The 13,314-nt window shown below is 42.0% G+C and overlaps 1 protein-coding gene across 4 annotated transcripts; it reads right to left on the reverse strand.

Moving 5' to 3' along the window:
- Window positions 1–1,166: 1,166 nt before the first annotated feature.
- On the reverse strand, window positions 1,167–13,303 carry gk5 (glycerol kinase 5). Of its 4 annotated transcripts, none has more exons than XM_006786818.2 (17): window positions 13,267–13,303; window positions 12,638–12,930; window positions 12,448–12,541; window positions 11,855–11,930; window positions 11,654–11,747; window positions 11,312–11,443; window positions 9,075–9,150; window positions 8,622–8,683; window positions 8,458–8,531; window positions 7,533–7,593; window positions 7,174–7,300; window positions 6,988–7,092; window positions 6,737–6,831; window positions 6,259–6,362; window positions 4,106–4,165; window positions 3,678–3,811; window positions 1,167–3,086 (listed from the first exon to the last, which is right to left on the reverse strand). In XM_006786818.2, the coding sequence occupies exons 2-17, from the start codon at window positions 12,761–12,763 to the stop codon at window positions 2,914–2,916; spliced, it is 1,593 nt and encodes a 530-aa protein (XP_006786881.1). In that variant the 5' UTR covers window positions 12,764–12,930; window positions 13,267–13,303; the 3' UTR covers window positions 1,167–2,913. The 4 variants fall into 4 exon arrangements, with proteins under 4 accessions (XP_006786881.1, XP_006786883.1, XP_035762039.1 ...); XM_006786820.3 differs by having other exon boundaries at window positions 13,271–13,291; XM_035906146.2 differs by lacking the exon at window positions 13,267–13,303 and adding an exon at window positions 13,149–13,256.
- Window positions 13,304–13,314: the final 11 nt, after the last annotated feature.

Genomic DNA, 13,314 nt, shown 5'->3' on the forward strand with positions numbered 1-13,314 from the left:
TTGCTATGGCAAAATAGACTGCGTGTGTGCGTGTATGTGTGAAAAAGCGAAGGAGGAGGACAAGAAGATTCAGAGTGCGTGATTGTAAACAGATGTGCCCTATTTAACAAAGAAACGCTTTTTTCCACCGCAGACTGAGGCAAGGATGCCATCCTATAATAGCTTCAACCAGTCTCTGTGTCATTAAAAGAAAAAATCCTCGCGCCCTGTGGGAGTCCGTGCTTTGCTAGAAGATGACTGAAAGGAGGTTAGATGCCTGTGCATAAGGGGAGAAGTGGGGCTCAAACAAAAATCCGAAAGCTTAACTTCCAGCCCCCCCCCCCTACTCTACTGAACACTCCCAGTGTGTCACAGGGAGGGAGAGAAAAAGGGAGTTATATAATGACCCTTGATGCAGGGTTCAGTTCACGTGGGGGGAGGGGGACTGGAGTAGTGGTCGCACTGCATACAGTTCCTGCTGTCAGCTTGAATTTGTTACAAGGCAAAGGGTGCACCAGGATTCAGGCACAACACACACACACTTTACTGATTAGCGTGAGAGCCACCAGCAGCACTGATTGATGGGCTAGTCCTCTGTCACACACACACACACACACACACACACACACACATTCGATTGCAAGCAAAGCACAGTGGCAATTAAACTAAAAGAATTGAGTGAGAAAGCTGAGCTCGAGTTACAGTAGAAGAAGCATTTGTAGTGCTGTGGTGTTATGCAGACCATGGATCCGCATGATGTACACAAAAACTCACGACTGCTCTTCCTCCTGGCAAACACACACATAAACACACAATCCTCCCATTGTTTAGGAAATCCCCCTTGTGCTCACTCAATTAGCACCCCCTTCGCCATACCAGCACCATGAGCACACACACACACACACTCCATTTGTTCTCTCAGTCACTCCATCCCCAAGCTGCCATAGCAACCCTCACAGCGAGGTTGCCCACATCAATGGGACTCAATCCCCAGACTCATCCGGCGGCCTGCGTTTCTGATAACCCCCCCATATCTCAGGCATGAGGCAGCAGCATTTCCCCAGAGTCCTTGTGGAGGTAAACACTTTCAGGCAGTATCTGCTCACTCGCTCACCGTGTGTCACAGACACCTGTGCAGCTTGAGTGCGTGAGGCACCCAAATCACCACGACCACAACAGCTGATAATTCAGGTTTTTAATAGAAGCCCCTCCCCAGCAACAAAAATGCTAGACCTTCTCATCCAAATCTTTTTACAATTACAGACATTGTATTCATCTGCTAGGCCCTAGCATGTTGAAATGACACGTGCCATTCAGAAACTGAATGAAGTACAAGTGATGTCACACACGTGAACTGGGGTTAACTTTAGGGTTAGGCACAGTATTACACTTTGCAAGAGAACAGATCATCACACGGGGAGCAGAACAAGTCAGGAAAGACATTCACAGTTTAGATCTAGTTAGTCATTTGGGCTTCATCATAATGCGATCAGAATTTTAAACTATGTCATCAGAGTTCATCAAGTCGAGATCGAGACTCGAGTCAAAACATTATCATATGACATCCCCATGGTTGTACTCCACACTAACAAAGAATAATCATGAGACATGGACTGGTTTGAACCCCTTATGACCTCACTCACAGCAACAAAATAACAGATCAAAGCATCAAACAGTACAAAATTAGACATTTTTGTGTTTATTACAGTTAAATCTAATACTTTTTCCAGCTCTTGTTGCCAATCGAGAGGTATATAATCGACTAATTGGAAGCATAGAATTAACATTAAACACTTAACTCCAGTCAAATTCCCACATACAGAAAAACAAACACATACAATTCGTTTTTTGTTCTAGTCATATTTAAATCTCTGAATACAGCCACTGAATATAATTTCTTGATCACACAGTAATTAATCAAAAAAAAAAAAAAGGCATCATGTATGACATACGAGGTCAACGTTCAGATTTAAAATTGAGAGGCAGCTGCTACGTGGAAAAGTGAAACATTAAGCTGCACATTTTCCTTCCTTTTGTGCAGTCTGAGGTGTCATGAACAGAGGCTCATGTGTGAATCTGGGATGAACGCTTTTAACTCTATAGCTGCTGATGAACATTTGGCATGCGGTTGCTATGGCGACCTCATGATTTTTAAAAAGCTGTAAAAGGTGGTCATCAGCACCCCCATGTGGGAAAATGTAAAAATCTTATTTCCGCTGCGGGGAAGAAAAAAAAAATACCGACTGAAATATGAAGCAGCACTAGTGACGTCCAGCCTGGAATGAATGAAATGTGCTTGTAAACCAGCTGCTGTGTGCAAGAAGAGGAAATCAAGTCAGGGAACAGCAACTCCTGTTTGTGGACAGCAATTCAAGGCTGTGGATGGGGAATCCTTTGGCTTGGATCTGACCTGCACTGCTGTGTGAAGTTAGTACAAGCGTGCCTTCAACTGTATTAATCAGTGCTGCAGCATCATGTCAGTGCATTTGTCCTTCAGCTTTACATTAGAGGGGCACTTGGAGAGTGTATCCTATGACAAGATCAATGTCCTGCTGTGGTCCAGAACGGGCTCTTTCCTTAACTGTGCTACACCTCTTCAACAAGTTTCTAAAAACTAAGCTAGATAGATTATGTGCAAACTTGCAGACAAACAAGTGGCAGTGAAAACAGATCTCGGGAAAAATAAAAAATCTGCTGTCATGTTCCCTAGGACGACTAAGTAACTGCTGTTTTCCTTACATAAGTAGCCCAGGATTTATTTTTGCCCGTTAAAATTTGACTCACAGCTAATGGTTGTTATTTTGTAAACAGTAATTTTTCTTAAATTTTTTTTTTTTTAACAAAAATCATCGGTCTACTTTCAAATGTCATCAGATCTGACATCTCCATCCTCCATGGTCACCCCATGGACTCTCCGTGTGTGTGCTTCAACTGTCAAGGCTTGTTGTACCAATTCATGGAGCGCCGCAGAGCTCTCTCCCAGCTCTGGAGGATGGGGACGTACTCCCCGTTCGGGCTGCCGGTGCACTCCTTGTCTGCACACTGGGGCAAAAACTCATCGTCGGCACTCTGCAGCTTTTTCAGCTCCTCACGCGTCCTCCAGAAACCTGCGTACAACACCGACACAAATATAAATGCAGAATCTAGCACCGCACAAGGTACGCTGTGGTGCAAAAAGAGCAATAAATGCTGGACAAATGATCTAATTATCTACATCACTGTGGACTGATCCACTTAAAAGCCATGTTCCTCATGATTCATTTTATTTTTCAGTCGTCAGCACCACCTGCTTCTGGCCTGTTATGAAACAGCCACAACAAATCAGCCATATTTTCTGGTTGATTTGATTAAATACTGACTAATATATAACAACTAATTACATAATGTGAATAATTAAATGGAAAGCCGGTTATGTAACAAACAGCAAGGCTTTTTGCCTCTCCTGCCAGAGTCAGCAGGAATAAAAATAGGACTTTTGATCAAAACTTTTCAAATGGGCCTGTCAGGAGCTGTAATATTTTTAGAGAAAAACCACATTGAAAGTAAGACCAGAGTGTCAGAGCGTGATAGATCACTCTGTTTGTGCTCAACGTCATTTCTAAGACATCTTATCTTCACACGGCCGCGAATCAAATGCTCCTTCAAAACATTCGTCTACACTGCAAATATTTGTTGTGTTTAAATATTTATTTCCATACCGACTTCAAGTCCAGCGACAAAAGCAGCCCCGAGACATGACATCTCATGGTGCTGTGGTCTGGCTATCTTTTTACCAAACAAGTCTGAGGTCAGCTGCATGACGAAGTCATTGGAGGAAACACCGCCGTCCACCCTGAGAGAGAAAGGAGCCGAGCACTCAATTAGATTTTCCTTCACTTTACTGTAACAGTATCAGGGAAACATAAAGCCATAATGCAAAGTCAATAAAGAAATGAACTGCGTGAGTGGAGGCAGAGAACACAAGAGTCTATTCTGTTACGCCCAGTTTGTTGGCTAAAAGACAAACACTAAAATAAAATATCAAACGGGTGTCTGGTCTCTGTATGAGTTAAATGCCAACACACAGAGTTTTTATTGCATGTACAGTTACTACCTTCAGACTGACAAGTTTAAAGAAGTACCGTACCTTATCTTTGTGATGGGAATATGGGTTTCTCTTAACATTGTCTCATACAGCTGCTTATTTCTGGAACAGAATGTAAATAAGCATGAATGAGAATAAACAGTAAAGCAATAAGGAAACTAGAGTGCTGTGCAATAGTCTTGAGCCAACCTCATTTCACTATGTTGGACTCGAAAACTAGGAAATTGGTGCAATCATACATGAGAATGCAGCTCACAAGGCAAAGAAGAGTTTGTACAATCCCAGCGTGATTGCAAGTCTGACCACCTTTAATCTTCAACACAATATTTAATCTCTTTAAACACTCTTCAGGAACAGTTCTCAACAAGTGTTAAGGATCATTATCAGGTTAGAAAATGAAGCCACTGAGGCTTTCCAGATGGTTAAATTCTGTCCACATTTTTCTCTTATCATGATTATCATCAGATTATTAAAGATCTCTAATTCCACCGTCTGAAATTCAGCCCCAAACCATGACACAGTCTCTCCTGTGTTTCACAGATGGCTGTGGACACTCACTGTTGTACCTCTCTCCTGAACTTCTTCATACATTTGGAACCAAAAATGCCAAATTTGCATTCATCACTCCATTGGACCTGTTGTGGCTGATTTTCACTTCAGTACTTGTGTAATTTGGCATACCTGAGCCTTTCTTCCTTTTTGAAAATACATCTTTTTCTTATGTCTTCAGGACATGACTTTCAGATACAGTGTATCTGCTAGATAGTTGTTAGGTCGAACATTTCTTATTCTGTCCTCCACTTATCCAGTTTCCTCAACATTTCTAAGGATATACTTGCACACTCTTCCAAAATATGCCAGCTAATAGCTCTTTGGGAGTTATTGTGTGGTGCAAAAATATTTGATGCCAATATAAGAAGTGTGTTATATTCAGTGTTGGGGAGTAACAGAATACATGTACCGCCGTTACGTATTTAAAATACAAAATATGAGTAACTGTATTCCGTTACAGTTACCGTTTAAAAAGGTGGTATTTAGAATACAGATACTTTGTTGAAATAAATGGATTACACGCGGTACTTCCCTGTTTCATATTGTGGCGGGTCAGGACTGTTTGGGTTTTGTTTGACAGCTACGTTCTGTTGTTCCAGGTGGCAGGGTTACGGTTGCCATGGTTACAGGGTGACGCTCTCTCTCTGCGTGTTTCCTGGGTGAGAGAGGCCTTTTTGTTGTTGTTGTGCTAAGCTAATAGGCAGAATGCTACAGGTATAGCTCTAAAGAAAGTAGCATCATAGGCAGTGTAGTCCGTGCTGCAGGGAGAATGGACTGCCATACACGTTATGTGTCTGTGAGCGAGGGAGGGAGAAAAAGGAAAAGTACGAGCTGTCATCGAGTAAAAACGGGAGCTGGAAGCATGTAAATATAATAATAACCACTGCAGCCAAGAAGAGTGCCTGACGAGCCCAGTTGTAAGTAAGCTATTAAAACTCGACTGTACACCGTGTTCGTGTTTTCCTCCAAAAACAATAAGTTCCGTTGGAGCAGCCTTTCAACGCCTCTCTCTGTCTCTCGCTAGCAAAGTTGACCCAGACAACAAAGTAAAGCTAGTTTTCGGCTACGAGCCGCGGACCTTCAGTAACAGTAATAAATCACAGCAATAGTACATTCACGTAGTTGTAAACAGCATGATAATATATTAAGTAATCCAAAGTATTCAGAATACGTTACTCTCATTGAGTAATGTAACGGAATACGTTATAGAATACATTTTGGGACATGTATTCTGTATTTTGTAATGGAATACATTTTAAAAGTAACCTTCCCAACACTGGTTATATTTAACATTTTCATAGATTCTTCTACAGAAATTGAAAAAGATTACACGTTATTGTGACCAGCTGCAAGTAACAAAGTTGTCTGCTATGAGTAGACAACACTGGTTCCTCCCTTGAGTTAGGTGCCTTTTTCATACTTTAATGATTTACAGATCAGTTTTAAGCAGCTTACCAAAAATTCCAAACACTGCTGAAAATGGTTGGGTACAAGGACAGGACTGAAAAGCAGTTAAAAAACAAGGTTTTTCCAATAAAAAAAACTTTGAAACTTGCTCTTTGCTCTTGGAAGCAAAAATATTTACCAAATGAGTGATAGCTCAAGACTTTTGCACAGTATTTAATCTTTTGAAAATGCCTCACCTGAAGGCGATTGACTCCAGAATGGCCCGGACCAGGTGGCGTTTAGTAGTAGATGGTTTTAGGCCCATGAAGGAAGCGCATGCTTTTGGATCATTCAGAGGAGCCTTTAATAAAACATTTACACCAACAGTTAATAAACTGCAGTCGTTAAAGAAAGGATGAAAGAAAAAAAAAGGTCTCTAAACGGTCTTTGTGTCTTAAAGTAAAGCTCAAAAATTGTTGGTCAGCAGACGTGCTGTTACGCAGCTCTGCAGGGTTACTGTCGAAAAGTAGCTTTTGCGTGTCTAACTATAAGCATTTAGCATCCAACATAAACACTTACAAGGGCGAGTTCACAATGGAGGGCAGCAAAAAAAAAAGAGACACCATGTTACAGAGAGATAAATGAAATAAAGAAATGAATGAGTGTGCTGGTTAAAAGAAACTACACGTAATAAGAAATACACGCTTACAGCAGAAAAACAAAAAGTGCACAGACCTGCAGGCCGCTGAAGGAAGGAACAAAACACACTCCATCTGAATCCCTGACACTGTAAGCCATGGTGCTGGTCTCTCTGACATCAGAGAAGAGCTCTGGAACAGCACACACACAGGTGTCACACACAATCCCCGGTTCTGTCCGTCACTGCCACGCTCAGTATTCAATGTGGAAGATTAAACAGACTATGATTTAAAGATGGATGAATTAGTCCTGCATGGTGTTTTCACACTATACGCCTCGCTGCTCACCCAGCTTCTGTGCCCATTTGATGGCGGTCCCTGTGTCGGCTGCATTTCCCTCTGCCAGGTACACCACCTCTGAGCCGATCTTCCACCCCACAAGAGGATACAGACCTGTAAAGAGAGGTCAGAGGTTATGATTAGCCTGAATGGGTGAATATGAATGTATTTGTAATGTATGTGTGGAATCTTTACCTGCTACAGATGTATGTGGTTTGCTTCCAGTGTTTATGTCCATGAAGGTGCCTGTTCCCATGGTGATCTTCACATCACCAACGTCAAAGCAGCACTCTCCAAACATGGCTGCCTGTTGGTCTGCCATCTAAGGCACATGGACAGAGGAGATAATTGAAAGTTTTGATGACAATGAATGTTGAAAACTCACAATTAAGGGAAGTGAAGTAGAGTGCAGGGATGACGTGCCATCAGCTGCCGATTAGCTAACTTTGCGAGACATCTTTGTTACGACATAACGGTGGCGAAATGCCAGGTTTAAGCAGTCAGAGGTTTGCAATGCAGACAAGAGATTGTGTGACGGTCAGATGTTGACTCACCACTGACATGATAGGAATGGGCACGCCAAAGATGGATGGGTCTGTGGAACCAAAGTCATGGCTGTGGTGTCAAGACAAGAAACCGGAGAAATCAGACACAATGCATCACGATGCTTCTTTCTCTCACCCCAACCGGTCATGGCTGGGGCCGCCCCTCCCTGAGCCTGGCTCTGCTGGAGGTTTCTTCTCGTTAGAAAGGAGTTTTCCCTTCCCACTGTCTCTAAAATGCTTGCTCGTGGGGGGAGGGGTCATATGATTGCTGGGGTTTTCTCTGTATGTAATATTGTAGGGTCTACCTTACAATATAAATCGCCCTGAGGCGACTGTTGTTGTGATTTGGTGCTTTAATTAATCTTTAATTATAACTCTTTAACTAACATATTGAAGTGACTGATAACAGTGTACATTTTCAGTCAGTGCATTTGAACTTTAATGTATAAATTTTTCTTATGCACACAGATGTTTGCTTCCACCAGCTGCGAGAAAGCAAACATGTGAGTCACATTAAATGTGATCATGTGGGATTGTGGCACACACTCAGTGTTTCTCAAGAAACATCTTTTAGAGAAAAAACAGAAAAAAAATTAACACAATCTCTTTTCCCCCCACTTCCTTGCATATTATAACACTGTGCATCGATAAAAGTTGGGACCCATTGATCTATATATAAATAGGTATAAAAAGAAGGGCTCTTGGATTCTCTGCCAAAATCAGCGTCTCATATGGAACCCCATTAAACATTGATAGGTCCTTCCTTTATTCATACTCACTGTCTCCACAAAGTTTCATTAAATTTAATGATTAATGTTTAAATTTAAAAACATAGAATACAAAGACAAATGTGATCATGTTTATTAATATGAGCGACTTTTGCTAAAACATGAACAAAGTGTCAGATGTAACTGGAAGCGAATGGCCCACTCACCCTGTATTTTCTACTTTGGGGAAAATAGAGAGCGGCAGGGACACAAGAGAGGAAAGAAACCCACTCCAGCACATCTATGAAGCAAGTCACATTACAGGGATATAAAAAGACAAACTCAAACCAACCACAGAATAAACAGTAAATAATTCTGACTGACACCAGACCTGATAAGAGTCGAAAATCCCTGTTGTACTGGCATTAGAGTAATCGGTGGCATGCAGGTGTCCTGAAACAGATTAGGAGATGCATATAATCAGTCTCTAAAAGAAAGGTTAATTAACAAAAAACTCGAGCTGCTTGTCACTTTTCCAAATCTCCTCCCCAGGAGTGAGCCGAAACATTCCTGAGGAATTTCAGCCAATCAGTGACTCAGTAGGATTGATAAGACAAAGGACATTCTGTCTGGGGATTATTATCCTGTTAGGAACTGTACAAAATCACAGTTCACTGCACAAATCTTATATTACTGAACTTGTTTTAGATGTCACTGAGTTCAAGAGGCTAAACGAGAATAGCTAGAAAAAAATTCTCCCCTGAAAGGAAAAAAAAAGGAAAAAGTGTTTTTGGGCTAGGCTTACTCGATGTCTGGGAAACCAAGCTAAACAATGCAAACCCACCTTTTGTGAGTTTAAACAGGAGCCAGCTGTCTATTGTCCCAAAGCAGCAGTAACCTTCATCTATTGCTTGACAAACCTGAAAGAAGAAAGAAACATGACGAGGCTGAAAACAGAAGAATGCTGTGGGCCATCTCCATGCTTCTCCTTTCCTTTTTTATTAATCAACTCTTTGGTTCATAAGGGCATCAACACAAGTTTATTTTTACATAAATAAAAACCTCCCTCCTGGGGCGTAGCATGTTTGTGTTTCTTAAGAGGGAAAAGCTGGGAGCGAGGGTTCTGCGCAGCATCTCAAGCGTAATTTATGTTCCTGTAAATGTGTCAGTCTGCGTACACGTTTCTGTTCGGACAGCAAGACCTGAGGGCTTTTCTCCCATCACAGCCGTGCTCCCATGCATTCCTCCAAAATCCTAACTGCATGTCGCTGGATGCTGAATGCTGATTGGTTGATAAGTGGGCCAGAGCAGGAAAGCGGAGTACACCGGGAACGGGAGAAGCATAAAAAACCAAACAAACACACAAAAAAACGTAAAAATAATAATAATACAGAAGCTTTGAGAGTGACTGCAGTGGACTCTTTGTTTGACTTCAGCGCTTTGTATATTTGAACCTTGCTCTTCCCTGCAGGTGGCTGACGGACCACAAACAGCACACAGCAATCAGCCCACAAACCAGTTATACCACATACTTTGTACTCTGCCTCCATTAACAACAGAGTTCTCTGTAGGTAGACGGGCCATCCCCTGATTGGCGGTGGACTGTGAACATGCAAAGCATAAATTCCGCTTTAGCCGAGCTGTCCTCGGACTTTACTCTTCTGAACAGAAATCTCTGATGTGTCCTCAATCTGCTGGAGCCACTCATCCACTTTTAGGGTTATAGCTCCTGATGCTGGTGTTACCACTGGGACCATTTTGAACTGTATCTTCCACATCTGGTCCAGTTGTTCCTTCAGCCACTGACACTTCTCTGTTTATCTCAGGATCTGAGCCCTAGTGTTCAGAGGTGTCTCCCATCAGTACTTTGGGACTTTTAGTCCACATTCATTAGACTCCCGCCTCTAAGAATCTGGTGCTTAGGGTTTGTTCTTCTGCCACCATTATCAGAGCTTCTGTGCTGTCCTTAACCCTCTCCAGGCAAGCGTTGCAGATTTGCAACAGTTAAAAACTAACAACCTGATTACCCCACATACATATTTTATGAGTTTTTTTTACTCAGAAGTACCACTGCAGGGTTGTTGGTTGTTGGTTGTGCATTAGCAACAAAAAGTTTAATTTTAGCCTGAGAGGGTTAAAGCCAACATTTTTCTAGCCCCTGCTGGGATTTCTTGATGTCAGCCACTTCCTCTACCTGTCGATGGAACATCCCAATGCAGGCTTTTGGTCTTTTACAATGCTTCCTCCTCCTTTCCCTCACCATCATCTTTCTTCACGTGCCTGAAGTATTCTTCATCTCAAGTGGAACCATCTTCCTAACCTACTCATGTATCCTCCGTCACCGTCTAATCCTTGCCTCACCTCTTTCCGCTACTTGCACAGCCTCAGGGTGTCAGATTTTGGGTGGAGACCTAACCTTTTGTGAGCAGTTTTTTTGTGTCTTGACATATCAGTGTATCTCCTCCTGTTTAATATTACAGTTGAGTATTAAATGACTTGTCTTAGATCTTCATTGTGGAACCCAAAGGACTGTGGGTACTTGTAGCTGTTCTATGTGCTTGTCATCCTGCCTTCTCGAAAACCTTTTGGTGTGGATCCCCTTCCCACACTCTGACACCACTGAGTCACACTTATTCAGGCTGAGGATCAATGAGTCAATGTCTCACTCATGCCGGTTGTACAGCTTGATGTTATCCATGCACAGGAGATAGCCGATGATTACTCCACAAATCTACTTTGAATATGTATTAAAAATACATACAGACTAGTGGTTGGAAAATCCTTTACAAATGGTAAATAGTTATTTATTCTCTTATACTGATGGTAACAACTGTAAGAGTCTAACCCTTAATAGTAATGAATGATTTGTTATATTCCGTCAAATATGAGGGAACTTTAACTTTTCAGTGCACTTACTGTTCCTGAATTCATCGCTTAGTTGTGATTTTTCACACATAAAGGAATTGTTTGATTGCAATTAAACAGTGGCCCACATTGTTCCCAGTTGTTATGGATGCAAATGTGTGCAAATGTGTTACTCTAGTTTTGAGCACAAGCCCGTTAGTTAACCCTTCCACACACCTGTTTGTAATGTGTTAAGACCCAGACGAGGCGAAAAGTGACATGCTGAGTGGAGAAGACGATGAGACTTGCTGCAAGCAACCGTTTCTGCCTGGTAACAAAGTAGAGGACCTTCATTGCACCATGGATTGCCTGAGATTTTTGTAAAAACAAACAAACAAACAAACAAACAAACAAACAAATAAGTTGGATAAACAAAAAGCACATCCAGCACTGGTTGAAAAGAATTCTGAGTTTACATGGGAACATTATATTTATTTGAAAATTTTTCCTGCCTTTGCCTTTTAAAGTCCAATCTATTGACTAAAGATCATGAAAGATAGAAATGGGGAGCAGCCTCACTTTCATGGTGCAGGATCTGTTCCAGGACTTCACCAGGTCTGCAGCTCTCTGATCCTGCCAGCTGATGAAGTTGTGGAAAGGAACCCCAGTTCTCCTGTCAAAGCAGAGGAGGAGATGAGAAACAAACTAGAGGAAAAGCCAGCATAGGGCATGAATTATTCAAAGATGTGCTAAAGTAGGTATGTGAGCAAAGCTATTCACCTGTCCCATGTTGTGAAGGTACTGCGCTGAGTGGAGATGCCAAGGGCCTCTACCTGGTGCATTTGTATTCCTGCATCTATATGATCAGGACAGCAACACGAGCACAAAACGGTTAAGCGGAGAAGAAGAAGGACAAGGATCGTTTTTCTAAAAAACTTCCAACATAACACATTCACATTGCAGTAAATGATAAACAAAAAGAACAATTTAAAAAAAAAATCTAAAAGCCAAGTGTCCTTAACTGGAATATCAGTATATGATCTTTCGCACGCAATGTTCTCTTTGATAACAAAACTAAATGAACTATGTGAAACTTCGGTAGTGTTTTATCTATTATGCTTGTATTACAACATGCCTAGAAATGGTTACAAAGCCATTTCTAAGGCTTTGGGACTCTGAACCACAGTGATAGCCATTATCCACGAGATTTCCAAGGTACCCTGACCTAGTGCAACAATGGCAAATAAAAGTGTTTATCTTTAGATTCAAGTGTGACCAATATACAAAAATCCTTAGGAATCAGGAAGGGGACAAACACTTTTTCATGGCACATCTCCAGATTGACATAAAAGTAGGAATTGGAGCAGATGTACCTTGCACAGCTCCTTTAACCACAGAGATAAACCCTTTCCACAGGTCATCTGGGTCCATCTCCACATGTCCTACCTCTGGATAGAGGAGCACAACCTGGGGAAAGATCAAGTTTGTGTGGATGCTGCATTTAATTTATTTACCAAGTGGGTGGTTTATGTGAGGAATTAAAAAGGCAGAACAGATGAATACCTTTGTAGAGCATGATCCTCGGATCTTTGCCTCCTTGTCATAGACGTGACATCTGATTGACGTTGTGCCCACGTCCACCGACAAAATGTAGCTTTCCTTCTTGAAACCGTTCCTGTGGCTCCCCATTGTGGGAAAGTGTGTCCTACTTTGTCTCAGTGCCGTCCCACGCCATTTGTGACCAACTCATTGTGGTGTTGTGTACAACCTGAATGGCTCGTTTAATCCGATAGTAGCTTATCTGCACCGGGTTTCGTGTTGGGACTGTAACTCCACCTTTGGACTCGGGTTCCAGCCTGTTTGAGTCAACAGATTGCTACAGCATGATTTTCCAGCAGAGCAAACATTGGCATCACAAATTTCAGTAGCTAAAAGTGAAAATGAGTCCAAAGTTTGGCTGGAGCCGAAATACTTTTCACAAGTTCACCAAACTCAAAAGTTAAGCTAGGGCTAACTGGCTAGAAGACATTTAAATAGTAATTAGCTTCCAAAAACCTCCCCAAATCTGTCTCACCGCTTTCTTCGAACCTGTTCCCGGGATCTGCTCCCCTCACTGTGGGGTAGCGCACACGGTAGTGTAATTATCAGCAAGGAATAACGAAAGTAGTAGTCGTAAAACCGCGTAAACTTACTTACGTGTTTCTGTGCGGGCATCCGTAGAGTACATCGTACGCATGCGC

The sequence above is a fragment of the Neolamprologus brichardi genome, chromosome 18 (assembly GCF_056152115.1).
Source record: "Neolamprologus brichardi isolate AB-2024 chromosome 18, ASM5615211v1, whole genome shotgun sequence".
In the NCBI taxonomy this organism is placed as follows: Eukaryota; Metazoa; Chordata; class Actinopteri; order Cichliformes; family Cichlidae; genus Neolamprologus; species Neolamprologus brichardi.